This window comes from Prunus mume, linkage group LG3 (genome assembly GCF_029339155.1).
Source record: "Prunus mume cultivar Tortuosa linkage group LG3, ASM2933915v1, whole genome shotgun sequence".
In the NCBI taxonomy this organism is placed as follows: Eukaryota; Viridiplantae; Streptophyta; class Magnoliopsida; order Rosales; family Rosaceae; genus Prunus; species Prunus mume.
Window position 1 is genome coordinate 2,562,352 of NC_142700.1, and position 21,119 is coordinate 2,583,470.

General features: G+C 38.6%; 5 protein-coding genes across 9 annotated transcripts; 2 read left to right on the forward strand and 3 right to left on the reverse strand.

Moving 5' to 3' along the window:
* The first annotated feature begins 1,316 nt into the window (after positions 1-1,316).
* Positions 1,317-5,538, forward strand: LOC103324737 (trafficking protein particle complex subunit-like protein). Of its 2 annotated transcripts, none has more exons than XM_008226832.3 (12): positions 1,317-1,815; positions 1,919-2,003; positions 2,113-2,243; positions 2,325-2,427; positions 2,539-2,553; positions 2,840-2,985; positions 3,081-3,270; positions 3,710-3,784; positions 3,988-4,104; positions 4,354-4,398; positions 4,883-4,981; positions 5,164-5,538. In XM_008226832.3, exons 1-12 carry the CDS (start codon positions 1,523-1,525, stop codon positions 5,182-5,184), a joined length of 1,320 nt encoding a protein of 439 aa, XP_008225054.2. In that variant the 5' UTR covers positions 1,317-1,522; the 3' UTR covers positions 5,185-5,538. The 2 variants fall into 2 exon arrangements, with proteins under 2 accessions (XP_008225054.2, XP_008225055.2); XM_008226833.3 differs by having other exon boundaries at positions 2,840-2,970.
* Positions 5,539-6,078: 540 nt separating this feature from the next.
* Positions 6,079-7,458, reverse strand: LOC103324736 (stem-specific protein TSJT1-like). Its single transcript, XM_008226831.3, has 4 exons — positions 7,159-7,458; positions 6,833-7,073; positions 6,593-6,713; positions 6,079-6,478 (listed from the first exon to the last, which is right to left on the reverse strand). The coding sequence occupies exons 1-4, from the start codon at positions 7,362-7,364 to the stop codon at positions 6,279-6,281; spliced, it is 768 nt and encodes a 255-aa protein (XP_008225053.1). The 5' UTR covers positions 7,365-7,458; the 3' UTR covers positions 6,079-6,278.
* Positions 7,459-8,736: 1,278 nt separating this feature from the next.
* Positions 8,737-13,706, reverse strand: LOC103324738 (splicing factor U2af large subunit A-like). Of its 4 annotated transcripts, none has more exons than XM_008226835.2 (18): positions 13,551-13,706; positions 13,026-13,210; positions 12,723-12,824; positions 12,430-12,497; positions 11,816-11,874; positions 11,677-11,718; positions 11,509-11,568; positions 11,209-11,269; positions 10,992-11,119; positions 10,759-10,874; positions 10,533-10,631; positions 10,370-10,445; positions 10,092-10,180; positions 9,931-9,997; positions 9,752-9,850; positions 9,516-9,597; positions 9,265-9,332; positions 8,737-9,158 (listed from the first exon to the last, which is right to left on the reverse strand). In XM_008226835.2, the coding sequence occupies exons 1-18, from the start codon at positions 13,572-13,574 to the stop codon at positions 9,021-9,023; spliced, it is 1,563 nt and encodes a 520-aa protein (XP_008225057.1). In that variant the 5' UTR covers positions 13,575-13,706; the 3' UTR covers positions 8,737-9,020. The 4 variants fall into 4 exon arrangements, with proteins under 4 accessions (XP_008225057.1, XP_088904368.1, XP_008225056.1 ...); XM_089048242.1 differs by having other exon boundaries at positions 10,533-10,634; XM_008226834.3 differs by having other exon boundaries at positions 11,816-11,886.
* Positions 13,707-15,899: 2,193 nt separating this feature from the next.
* On the forward strand, positions 15,900-17,664 carry LOC103324740 (CBS domain-containing protein CBSX5-like). The gene is made up of 2 exons (XM_008226836.3): positions 15,900-16,406; positions 16,711-17,664. The coding sequence occupies exons 1-2, from the start codon at positions 16,066-16,068 to the stop codon at positions 17,537-17,539; spliced, it is 1,170 nt and encodes a 389-aa protein (XP_008225058.2). The 5' UTR covers positions 15,900-16,065; the 3' UTR covers positions 17,540-17,664.
* A 156-nt stretch (positions 17,665-17,820) lies between these two features.
* LOC103324741 (uncharacterized) lies at positions 17,821-20,580 on the reverse strand. The gene is made up of 3 exons (XM_008226839.3): positions 18,524-20,580; positions 18,282-18,372; positions 17,821-18,172 (listed from the first exon to the last, which is right to left on the reverse strand). Exons 1-3 carry the CDS (start codon positions 20,438-20,440, stop codon positions 17,976-17,978), a joined length of 2,205 nt encoding a protein of 734 aa, XP_008225061.2. The 5' UTR covers positions 20,441-20,580; the 3' UTR covers positions 17,821-17,975.
* Positions 20,581-21,119: the final 539 nt, after the last annotated feature.

The following is a 21,119-nucleotide window of genomic DNA, read 5'->3' on the forward strand; positions in this document are numbered from 1 at the left end:
CCAACCCAACCTAACTCACAATATGAATTCCGACTAAATCCCTCAACCATCACCAACTCCACCTCGAAACTCTGCACCTGGGCCCCTATCCTCAGCCGCTATCTTTTTCACCAGAAAGAAGCTTGGAAAAGAACCCAGATTGACCAACTCAAATTCTACAACATCCCGATTGAGTTTGGCAGTGCCTCCAAAAGATTCGAAGACAAGTTTAGCTCTTCAAGCTTCTCTAATCCAGCTATTGAATCATGAATTACTTGTTCAAAATTGATTTTTTTTTTCCGTAATTCAATATTAACAAGTTAATTAAATCAAATCAAACCAAATGAAAAGAAATCTAATCTGGAGTTCATTATTGGAAAGATCGAGCATAAGCAAACCGCGAATCCGGCCAAAGGCCTCGGGCAAGAACCGCCGCCGGGAGAGGTAGACCATGTCCAGCTCGGTTTCGGAGGCCTTCTGTAGAATCCCAACCACATCCTCATGGACTTGCTCACTGGTGAAACCCTCATCCTCCACCTTGTCATCTTTGATGACGACGACGCCTCGGTGACTCATAAATCTTGGCGAGCCTATGCTCGGCGTCCTTGAGAAGCTTCGTAGGTGAGTGCAACTCATCCACCGCACAATCGCCTTGTAACCTTGTTTCTCATTCTCCACCGACTCGCGGTACTCCCGCTATCTGTCGGCCAAGTACGCGCCACCGAGTCGGTCGACGCCAGGCGGGGTGAGAGAACGAGCTCCTCTAGCTTCTTTGCCAAATCGGAATCAACGGCGCGAGCCCGGCCTTAGAAACATTGACGGCCTCGTGGTCGGGTCGTCGAGGTTTTTTTAATTTTTAATTATTTATTATTTTTTCAACGTGGAATTCCACGTCAATTAAAAATTGGTCCCACAAATACCACGTAGGCAGATAATGATTTCCTGACGGACTCGCTAACGAAGAGGGCAATCTGCAAGTTTTCCAGGACGTTGAGTATGTATCCATAAATGTCCCCAAAATCGGATATGGACTCATAAATAACTCTATAGATTATGGGGTTTACTGTAGTTTACCCTAAAAAAATCATACTATCACAAAGGACCCACCAGAAAAGTTTTGGGACATTTTGGAAAAAGAAAAAGGTGAGAGAAAAATTTTAAAAGAAGCAAAAATGGACAAAAATGCCCTTATTTATTTTTAGATTTCTAAGGAATCCAATACATTTATGTCTTTGATTTGAAAGTTGAGTGGTTTTTTTGTCTTTTTGAAATTTTTTGACTTTTTGCAAAAATAAATTTTTTTTATGTCTAAAACTTAAAAAACCTGAAAGTTTTTGAGTTCAAGTCAAGTCTACGTGTAGTGTCTGAGAGTACCCTCTAAGGCCCTCAATTTTTTAATTTTTTATTTTCACAAAAAAGATCCATACTATCTCTATTTATTAATATTACAGTGTTGCCGGCACTGTCAAATACGTGCTCTGAAAAGAAGTTGGGTCTGAAAATTTGGCAAAACCCAATCCGATTCGAAGCGGAGAAGGAAGCGATGAGCAGCGGTCAAGGTGGACCCCACTCGCTGGCATTCAGGGTGATGAGGCTGTGCAAGCCCTCATTCCAGGTTGACCCCATTCCCCTCCTCCTCGACCCGTCCGATCTCGTCGTCGGCGAGGACATCTTCGACGACCCAATTGCCGCCGCCCAACTTCCTCGCCTCCTCCACCACTCCCAAGTGTCCTCCTCCGACTCCTCCGATCTCAGCTACCGCTCCAGATTCCTCCTTCACCACCCCTCCGACTCTATCGGCCTCTCTGGCCTCCTCGTCCTCCCTCAAGCCTTCGGGTCTCTCTCTCTCTCTCTCTCTCTCTCTCTCTCTCACACACACACACACACATTTTTACTCTTCTTCATCTGTTAATAAAGTTTTGATTTTTAACTATGGCAGAGCAATTTATCTAGGGGAGACCTTTTGTAGCTACATTAGTATCAATAACAGCTCCAATTTCGACGTCAGGGACATTATAATCAAGGTAAGGTTTCAATCTCAAACTCTTGGAGACTGAATTATCCATAATTATTTGGTCTATTTTAATTTAGTTCCATTTTTTTATTATCTTTTATTAATTTTGTAAATTGCAGGCAGAAATGCAAACAGAAAGGCAGAGGCTTTTGCTGTTGGACACATCGAAATCGCCGGTTGAATCCATACGCGCAGGTGGCCGTTATGACTTCATTGTTGAACATGATGTCAAGGAACTCGGAGCTCACACGTAACTCTCCTCCTCTGTTCTCACAATTCGTGTTTTATACTTTTTTTTGTGTTTACATGTTCGGGCTTTACAATTTCTTAGGTTGGTCTGCACTGCCTTGTACTATGACGGCGATGGTGAGCGTAAATATCTACCACAGTTCTTCAAATTCATCGTCGCCAATCCGCTCTCTGTCAGGACTAAGGTATTGTCCATGCACGCTCCTTGAAAATTGCATGTGCAATTCGAATCACGTTTGTGAAATAACCATTTCATTAATACTAGTGAACTTAAAATCTTGATTTTGATTTTGCAGGTCCGTGTTGTTAAGGTACGTTGAAGTTCACTTAATCTGTTGTTTGTAAGTTTGTAAACTTTGCCACTGAATCCAAGCTTACACATTGTATTGTGTGTGAGTTATGTGGATGTCAAAACAGGTGATTCACTGAACAGCATTCCTCATCTATTACTTAGTTTTGTTTGTATAGAAATTCTGCTTTCTTCACAGCCTAAGTAACAACTCTGATTTTGTTGATAACCGTTTGAATGCCTCTCATTTGTGTAAAATATATGAACTTTGATATAAGCATTTACCTGTTACAACTTATCCTCCCTAGGAAATCACGTTCTTAGAAGCTTGCATTGAAAATCATACAAAGTCAAATCTTTTTATGGACCAAGTTGAGTTTGAGCCCGCTCAGCATTGGAGTGCAAAAATTCTAAAAGCTGACGAACACCATTCCGACAAGTATTCTCAAACACGGTTATGATACTCATTATTTTGGAATTTGGTTCTTTCTTTTTTATTTTTGAAAGTCTAAAACTGATGTTATCACTCCTTTGAACTTTTGATGGCAGAGAGACATTTAAGTCACCAATTCTCATCAAATCTGGTGGAGGAATTCATAACTATCTTTATCAGTTAAAATCACATGGTTCTGCCCAAACGAAAGTTGAGGGAAGCAATATACTTGGTAAACTTCAGATAACATGGCGCACTAATCTGGGTGAACCTGGTCGCCTACAAACACAGCAAATTATGGGCACTGTGAGTGTTCAATTTTTAACATTGATCCACTACATTTTATTTGATTTTAGATCTGCATGGAGTTTTATTTTCTTCTGCTATTTCTTTTGAATATTGTCTATTCACAAGTTCATGTTGTAGTCTAACATATATATAAAAATTATATATGTAAGTGTTTGGCTCCTTGTCTGTAGCAATGCCTACTAATGGAATGGGCATATGATTTCTGAATTTTCTTTTGTATTCACTGGAACTGTCATTGGCCAAGCTTGCACTTGTCGCATGCCCAAATTGTGTGCCCAATTTTAATATATGTGGTTATCAGTACGTATATGATAACTTCCACAGAACAAAGTTAATTTTTATATTCAAACTCATATGACAAATTCTACAGAAAGAAGTTTAAATATGTTTTGAGCTTCAAGTGGATTACTTATCTTCTTGGCATACTCTTTTGCAGCCCATAATAAGGAAGGATATTGAGTTGCATGTTGTGGAGGTGCCATCTGCCATCAAGTTGGAAAGACCCTTTTCGGTAATTTTGGTTCTTTGGAATGTTTTATATGTCTCTTATTACCACATCTTGATTGTTTATATTTTAAATTTACCCGTAGAGGTTTAGTGGCTACTGGACTTTATACTTTGCTCTTTAAGTCCTTTACTTGTCAGTCTTCAGTTCATAGAATTAGTCACAGACTAATTTAATATTGGAACTGATGAAGTAAAAACTTCATGCAGCTACACTTGAAGTTATCAAATGAGACAGATAAGGAACTCGGCCCCTTCGAAGTGTGGTTATCTCAAGATGATTCGCGTGAGGAGAAGAAGGTTGTGATTAATGGTCTTCAAACAGTGGTAATGCTTAAGTTATTCAAATTGCTGAGTATGCCATAATTGATAACATTTTATGTTGTGTCACGGTCTGCTTCAATATACGATTTGCATTTTAGATAGCATCATTAGTCATAGATGCTCCTAGTGTAAAAGTCTAATCTCAAGTCAAGTAAAGCATTTCTTATTGGGCTTATTTGGGTGATTTTCTTTCATTTCTCTATTGCTCAATTGCTTATCTAATTGATTTATGAATTTAAAATCCATGCACAGGTTTTGCCGAGGGTTGAGGCGTTTGGTTCCACAGATTTCCATCTGGTACGGAGAATAATTACACCAGCACATTATGGATTCAGTTTAAATATTGTTGTTGAAGTGATCATCACAATGGAGATGATGATTGATAATGATAATTTCAATATAGAGATGTCAGTACATGTATTGTTGTACTGAGATTAGTTTTCTAAGCTCAGCAACCTAAACTGGTCATCTCCATTCTCAGCATGAATTTTGACCTTTTGCCTAAAGTCAAATTTTATTTCTATATTTTCTATCTGCAGTTTTTGAAAACTGATATTCCAGAGAGAAGAAAGATAACATAATAAGAAGTAATACACATTAAATTTTCCCTAACCACTAGTTGTAAGATTATTTGCTCATCTACCACCTGATTAGATGTTCCATCACATAAGATTTAGCCAGTCATCTTTCAATAATATAACCTTGAGATTATTAATTTAAAAGAATTTGCCTCTGGTATTTTCATTTTTGTGAGTAATTCCTTGGCTCTTTGCTAATGCAGAACCTTATTTCTACTCAACTTGGAGTTCAGAGGATCACAGGCATTACCGTTTTCAACACAAGAGAGAAACAAGCATACGACCCCTTGCCAGATTTGGAGGTTAGGTTCCTTTTTTACCTAAGAAAAAAGTAGTCTTATCTGCTGGTATATTTTTTGTCACTGTTTCATCCAGACACATAGCGCTGCCTGATTTTTTATGTACTGCATTTGGCATCTGAACTATAACACCAAATGCTTTTGGTTATTGTTCTGTTCTGACCAGCCTTCTCTACTTGGTGCAGATTTTCGTGGATCTGGACTAATCATTGGCTAGTTTTGACCGGTTTTGCTTCCCGTCTTTTGTGGGCGATATGAATACATTGGGCAGAGGCCATGGCCTGTCTCATCAATGGGTTTCAATCATGTCAAGCAGATCCGAAAGGCAGGCATCTGATTCAAGTTAGATGATCGGTGATGTTTACCCTCCCTTGGCTTCTGATGGCTAAGCTTCAGTGATGTTATCCAAGTATTTGACGGTTTGATTGCATTGAGGAGCAATTGTAAAGTTGTAAGATTAGAATGACCATAAACATGCTTTCACATTTGGTTGTGATTTGTAAGGAATGAAAGTAGTCTATAAAAGAATTCTCTTATGCAATTACATATTTCTGATACAATTGTTTGGATCGCCCCTTTTTTAATTTTCCTCTTCTTTTTAACACGTGGTTTTTTTTTCTTTTTTTTTTAAAACTTTTTTTTGGTTGGGTCGGCAACACTTGTTTCGCTATGATATTTGGATTACAAAATGAACCACGCTTTGCTATTTCCCATGTCTTATTACCTATTTCTTATTTTGTATTTGCAAATGAGTACAAAGAAGAAATGATTTATGACTTCATGTTTGATAACACATTAAGAATCAAAACATATGTAAATCTATCGCAGAATCCGTAATTTAATACTCTCAAAACTATGAATCTTTAGTTGATCCGATTCCAATTCATTCCTTCCCAACTTGTACGTTTGTCTACCGGTTTCTTACTTCCTCTTTCCAAGAAAAGAAATATGCTATAATCATGATCTTCTGGACTCATTTGGGCTGCATTATCCAAACTGTTACATTGGATTGGACCGTATTAATTAAGTGGGCTGGTGCTAATACATGGATATAACATTTTGCCTTTTCTTAAAAGTAATACTCTTGGTAAAATAAAAGATAACACGAAGCAAATTTGGAGAGACTCCAAAAGACCTTCATTCATGTAACAGATAGAGGTCGATGCACAAAGAACAAGGAAATAAAGAAAGAAAGAAAGAAAGAAAGAAAAACCGGGGAATATGTACGTGAATTTCAAATTAAACCAACTAAACACAAGTTCCGACTGATTTTGGGGACGAGTTTTCTGGGTCTTGAGTTTTAGGCTGGTGAGCTTGGGCCCCATGTTGCCCAGTTGGCTTCACTGCCGACACGTGGCATGTTGGGGACCCTCGATTGGACATCAACCTTGAAGTTGGCCCCACACATGACCCCCTCACTGTCAATCCTAGGCATTGCCTTCATCTTCCTGGTTGGATGCTCAAAGCTCATCAACCCTTGCTCACTGTGGAACATGCATCCTACAACCAAAACAATAAAAATTGATTGATCTGCTTCTTCTAAAAGACTAAGATAACCCACCCTCCACAGGAAGGGAAAAAACAAAAACACCAACATTTCAGTGTTTGACATACCAGCTGGAAATGGAGCAAAGGATTTAGCACAGCTTTCTTTTATGACCCCCAAGTTGTCAGAAACTACCACAGAGCCATCTGCTGCAATGCCCCAAAATAGGCTAACCCCTTCATTGGCACCCTGCACAAACAAACCCCACAATCAATCCACTATCCGCACCCACACCCCCACCCAGAAAAAAATGATGAATTGTTCAAGACACCCTCTACTCTATTTTCCACATTCAAAAGCCTACTTACCAATGCAGCAAATACGGTTCCAGCCGTGCTATCGTAGATGACAAATCCAAAGGTTCCATCAAGATCCTTGAGCACCTGATCCGCCGGGTATGGGCCCCGGTCACGGAGGGTCCGATAGGCCTGCATCACAAACATGGCCTCATTGGTGCATTTTGATAGCCCGTACTGCTTGTTCAGGCTGCAAAGATTGTTCAGGCTCCCCAAGAAAATGCAGTATATATTATCCAAAGAACAAAACAGCCTGCAAGTAATTAATTAGGTTAGGCCAGTTTCGCATTAGTAAAAAATAATAAAAAATATTTGAGATGGCCAAATGATATATATACCTCTGTTGAATCGGGTAGGGGTTGTTTGGAGGAACATAGGCGAGCATTGCTGTGTTTCCGAAGCAGACAGAGAAAGCATTGTTGGGATCATGGCAAGACATGAAATCTTTGACAATCTCTTGAGGCCTCTTGGCAGAATTGGATGGGGCAGGGCTGTTGAGCTCCTGTGGTGGCTGCACCACTTCCTTGTTGAATATTGCAAGCATCTTGAAAATTTCACAAACACAAAACAAACTTGAAACGCAAGAGAAACTGCAAAGAGATATACGCAGAGAGAGAGAGAGAGAGAGAGAGATGTAGTGATGGAGAAGAATGCGTCCTGCTTGAGCTATATATACAAATATTCTAAATATTTTGAGGGAGAGAGAAAGTAGGAAGGTGTGCGTGGCAATATTATCCAAAACTCTCTCTCTCTCTCTCGGGACGAAATAAAAAAAGGATTTTGGTAAAAAAAAGAGACACGAAATTGTAGTTGGGCAGATTCGATCCGTAGTCCGTTAAAATAGGGATCTTTTGCCAAACCCAAACCCAAAAAAAAGGCATAATTTTTCGGTATAAATATTGTTATGGATAGAATTTAGTAAATTTAGTAATAAATCAACAACTAAAACAAAATTAAAAACAACATCCGTTGGAAAAACGGTGGCAAGATGATTGGCTGGTGTTTACGTCGTTTGGTCATTTGGATAAATATGAAAATTTAGTTGATTTAGGGGGTATTTGGAAACAATCAAAAACGTGTTAACCCCTTCCTTATCCACAACTACCAGTCAGCCAGTCTACTGTGTACGGTGTACCAGCAGCTGCCAGCCAGCAGACAAGCAGGAGGATAATAAGGTGAGAGAGAGAGAGGGCCGACTGTGATCTGAGTCATCCAATCAGTTTTGTCGGTCGCTTTCTTTGATTGATTCTTACTATTTTGACTGTTCCTCACGCTTCTCACACATCCACGTGGACCTGAATCGACGGCCCAGATGGGCTCGTGGGCCTACCTAAGTGGGTTTCTTACCAAAACCCAAATGTTGTTCTTGGATCCATAAGAACACTCGCACGTAAGATGTTATTGTTTATAATGTAACTTAGATATGCCTATTGATTTTCATGGTAATGTTATGTGACTAACTAGAGCTGGGCAAGTTTAACGATGAACGGGTCGAACTGGCCCAACCGGACTGGTCATTGTTGGGGTTCAAAAACTGGGAATCAAAGACCTCCATTCAGCGAGCAGGTTCGGCGAGCGGTTGGTTTCCAGCCAACCACGTGAGTTCATTTGGTTGCCCAGTCCTGGTACTAACATGAAATGGAGAAACACAGAAGCTCCTTTAAAGGGAAATCAGAAGTAACATTGCCTTGTAATTAGAGACACCATTCATTTGAATCGATGGCGAGAATGACTTTGAAATTGGGGTGAAGGGAAGTAAAGGCTAGGGTCCCAGGGACAATGCCATTATGCCAACTAGCTTAACTGAAGAAATAAGTAAAGAAATTTCACCCCAGAAAAAGGGGGAAAGATTAATGGAATGGACGAGGCTCAACATGCCTCAAATGAACCAAAGATACATAGATTTGCTATGCAAATGAGAGACCAACTTGATGCTTGAACTGTCTGAAAAGTATATTATATGGTCTGTACACTGAAACAAATCTCGCTTTCATATCAATACAAACAACCTAAATGGCCTGAAATTCCTAAGCCAACAAGACATCTCAGGAAACATTGCGGAGAAAGGCACTCGATTAATTTAACATGCAATCCGCTCCCTGAGCAACCGTTACACATCTGGAAAAGTTATTTTTTTTAAAAGTAGAGCTATTTTACATTACAATAGATTAAAAAACCCTAGGTTGTAGACTTAGTACTCTTATGCACTATAGTCCCTGCTATGGTATTTGTCTTCTGGATAATAAAAGGCATTCACTATGTTGCCTCCAAATTTTCTGCCACTGAGGACATTCCTTGCATTGGCACAACTCCCAGTATCAGAATATTCCAAGAACACCTGCAAGAGTTTGTACATTATAAAGAAAAAGGAAGTCAGATATCTGATAGCCAAAGAAAAAAGAAGATTAAGAGCACAGAATATGGATGCAGCAGAGTAGTTTTACCTTTCCAACTCCTGAGATATGCTCTCCATGTTGATCCTGACGAGGAATAACAACATTCACCAGAGTTCCTAATCATTCCAAACAAGAAAATTTCTCAGTTCTAATCCTAGTCATAGCAAAAACTAAAAGTGCTTTTTACAACTTTGCTTAACTAAACATCAAATATCTCTGCTTTACAAAAGACACACATGTGGCCACACACACATGCAATAAATTTATAACAAAAGCTAAACAGGTTCAGAAGAAAATACCAAATTTGCTGCATTCATCCCTCATGTCTTCTAATATTTCTACATACTCTTCATCATCACCTAGTTGATCGACAGTAATTGCCTTCATCATAAGAAGATATAACAATCAGTCAGTTGGAACTATAAAAAATAAACCCAGAATCAACAGTCTTCTAATATTCCTAAAGATGGATGTTAAACTAACTAGACAAACAAAATGCACGTCTTGCGAACTTCATTTTCAACAGTGATACTACCTCAGTCAAGCATAGGACTTTAGTGGGTGTTTCACCACTTGCCATGGTTGCCATTCCACCTCCTAGAAGATTCAAGTCAACAACCTGCAAGGCCATTTTCTACAACCAAAGAAATATATAAATAAGCCAACAATGTATTCGTAAAACATAAACAAGAACCAAACATATGTATTTCTTACCTGCATGGCTATATGCTGTTGTGCTTGTACCAAGATATTTTCTTGTTCTGATTTAGACTGCCCATTGCTGTAAAATCATGGCAAAAAGATTTCAAGCTATCTTAATGGGCTCAAAATAATAAAAGAATTAAGCTTGCACTTTGATTTCAAAGAACACCAACCTAGCAGTAGCACGCCTGACCGTTAAAGTTTTATCACCCATTTTTAAGCCGTTAAGGGCACCACAGGCAATGTCTGTCACAGCTGGATCCTGAAGTTCTAGAATATTAGTTGACTAGATTTCTAGGAGTGAACTCCGAGAAGTATATACTACATATGTATTAAATAGAAGGGAGACGGCCATAAAATCAACCATATCAATCACTGAGTAGAAAACAAACATTTGTAAGGTGACAACAATAAAAATCAATAGCAAAGCCTCTAATCCTAGAGCATTTACCTGATAAACACAGAATCCATATCCTTTAGAGTTTCCTGTGTCTTTATCCTTCACAAGGTCAAAACCACGGAGAGGGCTGCAGTGGTCAACTGTGCTGTTAGAATAAGCAACTATGGTTGATCAAAATGAGGAGCGGCAAGTTGCAGGAAATTGAAGTCCATACCCAAAGGATTGTAGCAACTCTCTAATCTGTGCTTCAGTGAAGTAGTATGGTAGCCCACCCACAAAGATACGGTCGGGTCCCTCTGCTCCACCAACAGCACTGCTAAACAAATCCAAAATTAGTACACCACAAGACTTTTGCAATTCAACTCTACAAATTTACAAAGTAATTACAAAGAGTATGACACTAAATTAGCTTCAAATTAAATAACTCATAGTCAACCTACCCTTGTGTGAGCCCAACAGCACCTAAGTTGAGGTGAGGACTTGGTTGGCTTGGACCAAGTGCTGCCGCTAAGGTAGGATTATAGTCTGTTGGCCTTCGTACCCGCACAGCAACCCCCTGATCAATCAAAAGGAGCATGTTAATGAAGAAAGAGTTTCATCCTTTATGACAATTATACATTGATTTTAAACCAAACAAAAAAAGAAACTTAATGATAATCTGAAATTGACATGCCTCGAATATAATCCCATCTAATGCCATTGCATTACTCGCTTCTTCAACCGTTCTCATCTCCACGAATGCAAACTTTTTTTCATGATTAATGTAGACATTTACCACCGCATCACCTGCAAGTTCAGATACTGGAAAACACACTACTCTCAGATAAAACCCATTTAACGCTTAACATGCATACTGAACATAGTTAAACTGAGATTGTGATAACACTTACCTGAACCAACAGAATTCCCTCCAATGGCAGCCATGACTTGGCTAAAGAATGTGGCAATTGTCTGTGACAAAAAAATGACACTCCTTAAAAGTCTTTCAAAGAATACAAGACAAATCCTTCAACCAAGTAAGAGGGAAATGAAAATTATGGTTTATTTGTAACCCAGTTGGCAGTTGGTCATGTAACAACCTATAACAAGCTGCATTATTTGCATAGTACATCCCTAGATTCTAGAGTGATAACACAAAAGGCATCAATAGTACTTGGGATAGAATCCAAACGCAAAACCAGAAATATAACCTGCTCATTTGCCAAGGGGGGAAGCCCACCAACATATACCCGACGTGCATGCCTTGTAGCCTGTAAGAGAGAAAGAGACAAGGCAAAATGAAAAAACGTCCTTCATGAATTTATAATAAAAAAATATATATGTAAGTTTATATGTGCACATAGATAATATGAATTTACCTGCTGAGTCATCGCTTGGGCTGGCATCAAGGGAAGAGCCAGCTGTAATGTGCAAAAGCATATAAAGTTATCACAAAGATCATAATGAAAAATCAAACTCAAGATTTCATAAAACCTTATACTGGTGAAAGGTGCATACATGTGCTGCCCCAAAAGGTAATACATTTTGTACCACTCCCTGCATCGTTTGTGGAATACCTGACAGTTGTCCTGCATCATTATTATTAACAGAAGGGGAATGGGCAAAAACAGAAGGATAAGAAATATAGCTTCAAGCCCAAAACATGTCACAACTACACTGGCAATGTAATACATGTGAAATCCCAGACGTATCTTTTCATTATAAATAAAGCTAATATTTCATACCTAAAATATACCATGAAACAATAAAGTAAGAAACAAATTCCATCATCGCAGATGGTAGGGAAATATCTGTAAGTCTACCAAATGGCAACTGTATCAGTCGAAGGAGAAGAAGATCCAGCTAAACGTTGCATTGGTTCTCCCTTGAACGTAGTCACGCCAACTCAACATCGCCTTCTTACCCAAACCATAAAAGCAAACATAGACAAACAACCACACAACAACAACCAAACAACACAACAATGGCTCTCAGTTTCCACAGTAAACCATTAGAAAAAATAGTTTCTTAGATGCTTAAATAAAATAACAGGACATCAGGCAACTATAACGAATAAAAGGTGCTACATCTTCTTTCACAATAATCTGGTGAATGAGAAGTTAGATCCAAACCTGAAACAGCAGCATTAGGCAGCACGGCCCCAGCAGGTGGTGCCATGTCAAAACCACTTGTACGCTTGCTGTAGACAAAGATTTGCAGCAATATTAAAATGGAGCAATGCAGCTTTAAAGACAAAATATTAACAGCGGCTATGTTATGTTTTAATCAGCTAAAGCTTTTGAAATAGGAAATGTTGTTTCAAATCAACAGAGAATGCATGACCTAATCAACTAAAATAATATCCAAATAAGTCATGATACGCTGACAAGATCAAGGTGAACGTTTATCTAAAAGTTTTCCTAACCTCTTTGAACGAGAACGGGAAGGAGATCTGTCCCTTGAATGAGAACGGGAACGTGATCTATGTCTATGCCTCCTTTCTCTATCTTGATCATAATCACGATGCCTACAAGACAGAACACACAGAATATGAAAATAAAAAATAAAAAAAATTTGTTTACAAACTAACTCCGTGATGCAATTGGGATTTCCAAACAGCATATGGGAACAACTTGGATAACTAAATTTCATTAAAAGCCAGGTCAGACAACTCAAACCATGGTATGTATTTGTAATTTATAAAATAAATAAGATGCATAAGTTTAACCTGTCGAAATCTTGAGTTCGATTGCGGCGATAGCCATTAAACTTGTTCCTCCCTCTGTCAAATCTTCCACTTCTATCCTTGTAATCCCTTGCATACCGGTCATCATCTTTTTCTCTATCTTGACCGCGGTCTCGCTCTCGCTCTCTAGTCCATGAGCTCTCGCGTTCTGATCGACGAGAATTATGCTGAGGCAATAAAAAATATCACTCAGTGATTTGATAATTGACAAACAAACATATAGAACAGCGAACCGCTATCTCTAAACACTCATGGTTCGTTTCCTCTACGTATTCATTTACAAATTAAGTAATCAATTCGAAATTCTTCCTAATTCTACTCCCTGAATGATTTTACGAACAGAAACAGAAACATATTCTGAAAATTAAAAAGTAAAATTATACCCAAAACAATTCATCTGATTCAAAAACGGAACCTCGAACATACACAACATTAATAAATTACACAAGCAATAATAGCGTAAGAAATTAGATCAACAAATTAACTGGTAGAAATTTAGAAAAGCACCTTGGTGCCTTCGTAATCTGACATTGTAGCTCCGACTTTCAAATCCGAACCCTAATTCTTTGGAAAATCGGTGAAAACAGAAGCTCACGAATTGCAGGCTCTGGAAAGGATCTGGGGTATGTGTGAGTGAGGCTCTGCTACAGTAATGGACCCTACTATTTTTTTTGGGGAATATAAGATGGGCCCAAGGCCCAAACGAAACACCAAATACCCGATTGTGGTTATCGGGCGGAATTGTTCGAGAAATCTAAAGAGGCGCCCAAATTCTTACTCGGCCGGTCTATTCACTAAAACTTGTCATAAAGTTTTTTTCCTTTTCTGGGGGTTAAGTTTCAACTATAAAATATCAACAAGTATCTTTACCATTTGTTTGATTTCACATTTAATAGTATAAATATTTTTTTCTCAAAATAACAACTTTTATATTCTCTATACACTACCTCATCCTATCTTTTTTTTTTATTACTCCAAGTGATAATATAAACTATTCTAATTTAATTTAATTTACGTGGCCCGATAAGAGGAATGTGAATTTAAATACAAATAAACAGACTCATTATCTTGATTAATTGGCCTAATTCACGTCTCTGTGACATACATGCCACAGGGAAAATTTCGTACAAGCCCATATTATAACGTGAGCGCTGACGCACCTCCATATCAGGTTAAGGCAGTGTGGTAGTGAACTCGTGGACTATAGGCAGTCACTTGTACGGGTTCCTAATTTAAATCCGAGGATGGCCCACGGATCGGTGTGTTGGGTCCACCACAAAAGGCAGTATTCGGTTTTGGACCGTAGGCGTGAGAGATCTGTGACAATTGGGCCCCACTAGTACATTCAAGGAGCCCATTTCATTTTCAGCCACCAGCTAATTTGAGGCGGCAATAATGTTATAAATTTGGATTAAAATAAATCGCATGGGTAATTATGTGGTAAAAGATGGATATTTATATATATAAAGCAAAAAACAGATAATGATGAAACATTCAAAATATTAAAAAATGTCTTTAGTTAATTTAAATATTAAAAATTAAAATTATTAATTAAATGAAGATAATATGGTAAATTCACATTTTTTCATATTTAAAAAATTAAAATTAAAAGAAAATTAAGATAATAAATCCTATTTTTATAGAACAAAACTATCAATTATTTTTTTTAATTCTAAAATAAATTTAAAACTTTTATTATTAAAAAAAGCTCCTCACAAGCGTTCCGCACTTACGGAGAGGCTAGTTTTAGTGAAAGGGATGGATTGTGTTCAACCAAAAAAAAAAGGGATGGATTGTGGGCTATTTTGAAATAAATAAATTAACGTCTTCTTTTTCCATTGTAAATTACATGTTTTGGTGCTAAGCATTCTCCAATGAATGAATGCCGCCCTGAATTCTCAGATGAATCATGGCATCTAGTACATGAATAATATGGTGTTGAAAAGACGACAAATTTGAAGGACAGAGCAGCATACTAATATTGACTTGGATTACTTGGGAAATTTAAAATATTTTTAAAAAACAATTATATATATTTTTTTTTTAAGGAGCAAATGACCACATATGGGCATGATGACAAAGATATTTAGGTGAAGAACTTGTCATAAAATGGAATGTTGAACAACTTGTAGCCATAAATAAATTTGTGGAGTGGAACTATCACACTCCATAGTCCATACGTGCATCGACACCCGAAAGCACATGCCAACCGCTAAATTTGCATGCAGCATTAAAATTTGGCGAGAAAACAAAAGGGAAAGAAATGAATGGAAGATCACTTGCTGTCGTTGATGACTATGTTTATATGTGAACAGCCAAATATGATAAATGTATGTCGTTTCTTGCCCTCCGTTGGATGCCAGTTATAAAGAATAATGTGAGGTTAATGATATTAAGTATACGTGTTATAATACGAGTCAACGTATATAATGTTAATATTAAATATACGTATTGTTGTATGAGTCAAGAACTTATATAATATTAATTAACATGTATTATGATATGAGTGGATTAGTAACGTTGCGTTACGAGTCACATTCACATTATAACATTTGTTTTTTCAGATATTCTTCTACGAGTATATAGAAGAGTGTCGAAAGCTATTTTTAGATATATTTTAACGTTTGTTGGCTGAAAAATGGCCGCTCGGCCATTTTGTTGTAGACAATATTTCGTTCTAGATTTTTCTATTTTACGTTTAAAGTCTCGGTGTAATTAAGTAATTAAGCTCATATTCAGCGGCGTATGCGTATCCCACAATAACAACAAATCCGTAACAAATATCAGTACGGAATTTCTCCGTGTCCGGGTCCAACACAGCGATTTAAATGCTACCAAACCCCCTCCTTGTCCTTCATCGACCAAAACTCAAATTTCAATTATCTGTTTATTTCTTCTTTCATTCTCTGAACCTTGAAACCCAAGTTTGTTCATTCGCTCAGCCTGAGAGCTCCGTTTGGTTGGTTTGGTTTGGTTTGGTTTGTTTCGGTTGGATTTTATTATATATATACAGATACAGTGCATGGGGCTGAGTCTGTTTTCGCATGAAGTGTCCGATCTCTGCCTCGGAAAGCCTCCGGTCAAGTCCCTTTCAATCTCCGCCACGGTCGGTGAGGCTTTGTCGGCCCTCAGGCGGCTCGGCGAAAGCAGCCTAAGCGTGTGGAGCTGCGACCACTCCGAGAAAAGCGACAAATCTGAATCTGAAGATTGTCTGTGCGTGGGAAAGGTTTGCATGGTCGATGTCATATGCTTCTTGGGCAAAGAAGAGAACCTGTCGTGTCCTGCCAAAGCGCTCGAGGCTCCGCTTGAGGTTTTGATCCCCAAAGGGTCTGCCCTTGTTAGGCATTTGGAACCAAACGCCAGGTTTGTTTCTTTTTTCTCAACTGTTGATTGCCCCATTTTTAAGGATTTGATCATGTTCTAAATTTTATTTTATTTAATTTTGACAAAAAGGTAGTTCCTGTAGTTTTTTGCCCCATTTTTCACTTTGATTACTGTCGTACGTTTTCATGGTGCAATTTGAACCGCCCCAAATGTCCATCAGATTTCGCGACGATGGAAATCCGGCAAACTATTTTTCCCTGAAGTTTATATATGATTTTTTTTTCAAAAGATATTTATATTCTTTATGATAATATATATAAGAAAATGGTCTTATAAATCTCAGCTTGGTGGAGGCCATAGATTTGATTCTAGAAGGTGCACACAACATTGTGATACCAATTCAAAGTCGCAGGATCACAGCAACAAGAAAAATGCTTCTCCACAGTCACTCCTTCAACACCCTCCACAACAACCGTGAATACTGCTGGCTCACCCAAGAAGACATCCTCCGCTATCTCCTCAACTCCATAGGACGCTTCAGCCCCATCTCCAACAGCCCCATTAACTCCCTCCAAGCTATTGACACCGAAAACATCCTCGCCCTACATTATGATGACCCTGCCTCATCTGCATTGCCCCTTATTTCTCAGTCCCTTGTTCAGCAAACCTCGGTTGCCATTCTTGATGAGTACAGCAGGGTGATTGGGGAGATCTCGCCTTACACCATCAACACCTGCCACGAGTCGGTGGCGGCTGCGGTTGCCACACTCTCAGCCGGTGACTTGATGTCGTATATTGACTGCGGTGGCCCTCCGGATGAGCTAGTGCAGTTGGTGAAAGATAGATTGGAGGAGAAGAAATATGGGGCGTTCTTGGAGTTCATGGAAGAAGACTCAACATTGTCATCAGCTTCTTCCTTCTGTTCGACTTCATCGGATGAAGAGTTTGGGTGGGGAAGAAGGTCAGGAGGAGGGCATTCAGCAAGGTTAGTGAGGAGGTCGGAGGCAATTGTATGCTATCCAAGGAGCTCCTTGGTGGCAGTGATGGTTCAGGCACTTTCTCACCGCGTGAGTTACGTGTGGGTTGTAGAAGAGGATGGAACCTTGTCTGGCATTGTTACCTTTGCAAGCATGTTCAAAGTTTTCCGGGAACGTTTGAGGTCGATGGCATAACGATAGCTGAAGGTTTTTTTCCGGAAAGGGAAAAATCTTGCAGTGTCCGCAGTTAATGAGTACAAGTTTTCTTTGGGGACATTTTTGTACTTTGTGGAAAATGGAAATGAAACTTCTGTTATACATCTTTATGATTTTAGGTTATTTTTTGTGTTCACGTTACTTTATGTTCAGTTGAACATAAACTAATGCGATAAAATTTGTTGGTGGTGAATGAACCTACTAAAAACCGCAAAAGCTTTCATATGGGGAGAGCAATAGAGAGTACTATGACTCGATGCTGCGCCAGAAAATAAACTGTCTTCTATATTCTTCTCTTGTCATCACTTTTATTTATTATTTTGTATTTATACAAATATATCAAAGACTCGTTGTTTACTGTATTTCGCGAACAAGAAGCCTGACAGGAGGGTCAAAATTTACCAGTACGCTTTAGTTAAAAGTAACGGTGCCTGCTGCTAAGCTCCGATGTGCATAATGATAAGGCTTCTCTTACTTGGACATTGTTGGAATCCATATGAAGTGCATCTTCATACAGCCTCTTTGCCTGCTGCAGCAACTTCACCTTCTCTTTCCCGTTGCTTGGTCGTAGGCGTGATCTTTGCTGTAGTGCCACACCCCATCTAAACAGAGCTGCAGTTTAAAAGTTTTTGAAATCAAACAGAATCAAATCACTTATACACTATGTTCTCTCCAAAGAAAAAAAAAAGAGAGAGAATGAGAGGGGGGGCCAGAAACATACCATCTGGTGCATAAACATTTCCCTTGGACATCATGGCATCAAATTTATCAATTGCAGCCAAGAACAGTTCGTCAGCATCAAAAGCCGCTTCCTGAAATCCACAAAGGATACGGTTTAAAGCCTAATTCAACTGATCATAATGTAGCTCACACGACTGAATACTAAAGCTACAAAAGCAGTTTAAACAATCTATTGATAAGAAAGAAAATTAAAAATGACAAAATTTAAGTCAAGTCTCTTACAGGTCCAATATCTGCAATCAACTGTGCACGGAAGGTGAGAGCAAGACCCCAATTATATAGGGCTCTCACGTCATTTGCGTCAATTGATAATGCCATTCTATACCTTTTGCCTGCTTCCACAAGAAGTTCCTCGCACTCTTCACACACATTAATCAGGACAGATGCAATTTCATCTTTACTGCTGATTTTATCATGCATTCTAATCCATTTCTCAGCAGATACGGGGTCACTTCTTGCAAGCTGTGTTCTCAACTCACGACTAATCCTCAATTTTAATTCTCCATGAAGAAGGCAAGTGTTGCCTAACTGGCCCACAGCTAGCAAACTCATGGGCTTCATAGATATGGCTTTGGATAGTAATTTGGCTGCCCTATATAATATGTTCTCCGCACGCTCTTCATTGTGTTTAACTCTTATTAATTCCTTGGCTTGTTTTAGAAGATCATTAGCTTCTCTAATATACCTATCAAACACTATGTCATCTGAAACCACTGAAGATGAAAGAGAAGGGAGTTCACTCTCATGTCCAGACAGGTGATCAGCCAAATGAGAATCGTCGTTGTGATTTACTTGCTCTTCTCTAAGATGAGACTCATAAGTGCCATCCTCACTTTTTTCCCTGATATGAGAAGACCTGTAGTCCCCACCTGATTGCTCAAGTATTTGTTCTTGTACAAAGGAAGCTTTACTGTCCATATGCTCCATTCTGACACTTAAATCTACAGAATCAAGTAGAATGTCATGGGATTCCCACGTTTCAGCATGATTGTTATGATCCATCTTCGAAGAGATGTGACCATTGCTCATGAATTGCAATCCATTATTCTGATAATTAAACTCTCTTCCAGCTTTAGGACCCCCACCCACCTCCTCTGAACTCATCTTATTATTTTCTAAAGCAACTTTGACTCTTCCATTTCCAGCCTCATCAAAACCAGACTTATTTAAGAAATCTTGAGAATGACTCGAATTTATAATTCCTTTATTCTCATGAACAGAACCGAGAACCATTTCATTAACAGAAGGCATCGAACCATTCCCTCGAGATTGATCATCCATCACTTTCTCCACAGCCTCTCGCTTAAAATTATTTTTCACTCTATTAGGCTTGGAATCACCCAACTTTTCTTTGAACAAACCTCCTATGTACTGGAACAACTCATATCCAATTTGTACGGGCTCTTTCTTTCTTTTACTCAGCTTTTTGTTCTCAACTAAATCAATATTGAACTTACCCAAATTCTCAACAGCATTCCTAGCATTCGACACCAGTAAACTAATAATTTCCATGGCCTTTACATAACTTTCCAAATCAGTAACTGTAATTTCTCTGGAATCAATAGCTTTTCGTATATCATACTTTAAGTTATTAACTTTATCATCAAACCCATCGAAAATTTCCACCATGTTCCTCAATTTCTCAGGATAAGCAATTAAGTTTTCTTCTTTTGCCCTTCTCTTATTTGCACTTAAGCTCACTTCACCAACACTTCCACCACGAACGAAGCCAAATGAAAACCCTAGAGCAAAAACTAAAATTGAAGCAGGAAACACGACAACTGAAGAAATCCTAACCCTGGAAATGGCAAAAGCGCATGCAAGGCCTAATAGAAAGACGAAGACATGCTTTTTATCATCGATTCCTATAGAAACCAGAAAATCACGAAACTTATCAGACTCACCAGAGCGGCCCGAGTCGCCGGCGAATCTCAAATCGTCCCACCCGCCATAACTGGCTGATTCAGAGGCACAGTGAGCTCCGACAGAAGATAATCTAGAGGTTCTGGGATAGCAAGACCATTTTCTGTGGGAAATGTGAAGAAAGTTCTGACTTTTCGGACAATGGAAGAGAAAAGCTGACGGTGAGAATTGAGGCTTCGAATAGTGAACCCAGTAATGGGAAATTAGGGTTTTCATTAGGAATTCCTCGGAGGGGAAGGGACTGTACGAACGCCTTTGCTGTATCTCGCATGGCAACAACTAGCACAGCCTCAGCTGAGTGCACAGTAAATCGATGAACTTCAAGTCCATGGATGGTTTCCTACATATACAGAGTGGTGAGTCATTTTCGTCATTTGGATTGGAGCCTTACTTTCACAAGGTTTCGGTCGGGCACATTTTTTATTTCGTAAAGTTTGGGGACCAACTTTGAAATCCTCAAAAAATAAAATTGAAGGACCAACTGAAACAACAAAAAGTTATATTAACACTTTTTTTTTTTTGGGTTATTTAAAAATAAAATTTGTAGAATAAAAGGATTGCCCTTGCTTATCTCTGTAGGGTCAATAACTTTTTCTTTTCTTTTTTTTGGTGATCAATAATTTTCTTCTCTAATTATGAGACTTTTAACAAATATAGCTGTTGCGTGTTGGCTGTTATGGCAACAGAATCATGTGTATAATTTTTTTTGTTTTTTTTTTAATTTTTTTTAGTATAAGCAATAGTCTAAACTATAGAGGTTATCACACACATACAATTAAGATGTCATCGGAGTTCAAATTTGAGACATCTAGTTTACAAGTCAAAGCTCTTTTTTACTGGGTTAGATCCCGTTGACACGCCATTTTGTTTACATCCATTGCTTTGATGCTTTCAT

Coding starts and splice junctions, on each gene's coding strand:
- LOC103324737 (XM_008226832.3), top strand. CDS start 1,523: ATGAGCAGCGGTCAAGGTGGACCCCACTCGCTGGCATTCAGGGTGATG. Junction 2,004..2,112: donor TCAGGGACATTATAATCAAG/GTAAGGTTTCAA, acceptor TGTAAATTGCAG/GCAGAAATGCAAACAGAAAG. Junction 3,271..3,709: donor CACAGCAAATTATGGGCACT/GTGAGTGTTCAA, acceptor ACTCTTTTGCAG/CCCATAATAAGGAAGGATAT.
- LOC103324736 (XM_008226831.3), bottom strand. CDS start 7,364: ATGCTTGCAATATTCAACAAGGAAGTGGTGCAGCCACCACAGGAGCTC. Junction 6,714..6,832: donor GAACCGTATTTGCTGCATTG/GTAAGTAGGCTT, acceptor TTGTTTGTGCAG/GGTGCCAATGAAGGGGTTAG. Junction 6,479..6,592: donor CTTTGCTCCATTTCCAGCTG/GTATGTCAAACA, acceptor TTTTGGTTGTAG/GATGCATGTTCCACAGTGAG.
- LOC103324738 (XM_089048241.1), bottom strand. CDS start 13,574: ATGTCAGATTACGAAGGCACCAAG. Junction 11,569..11,676: donor CCCAAGCGATGACTCAGCAG/GTAAATTCATAT, acceptor TCTCTCTTACAG/GCTACAAGGCATGCACGTCG. Junction 10,635..10,758: donor GCTGTTGGGCTCACACAAGG/GTAGGTTGACTA, acceptor GGATTTGTTTAG/CAGTGCTGTTGGTGGAGCAG.
- LOC103324740 (XM_008226836.3), top strand. CDS start 16,066: ATGGGGCTGAGTCTGTTTTCGCATGAAGTGTCCGATCTCTGCCTCGGA. Junction 16,407..16,710: donor CATTTGGAACCAAACGCCAG/GTTTGTTTCTTT, acceptor TATAAATCTCAG/CTTGGTGGAGGCCATAGATT.
- LOC103324741 (XM_008226839.3), bottom strand. CDS start 20,440: ATGAAAACCCTAATTTCCCATTACTGGGTTCACTATTCGAAGCCTCAA. Junction 18,373..18,523: donor TGATTGCAGATATTGGACCT/GTAAGAGACTTG, acceptor TGTGGATTTCAG/GAAGCGGCTTTTGATGCTGA. Junction 18,173..18,281: donor AAATGTTTATGCACCAGATG/GTATGTTTCTGG, acceptor TTTAAACTGCAG/CTCTGTTTAGATGGGGTGTG.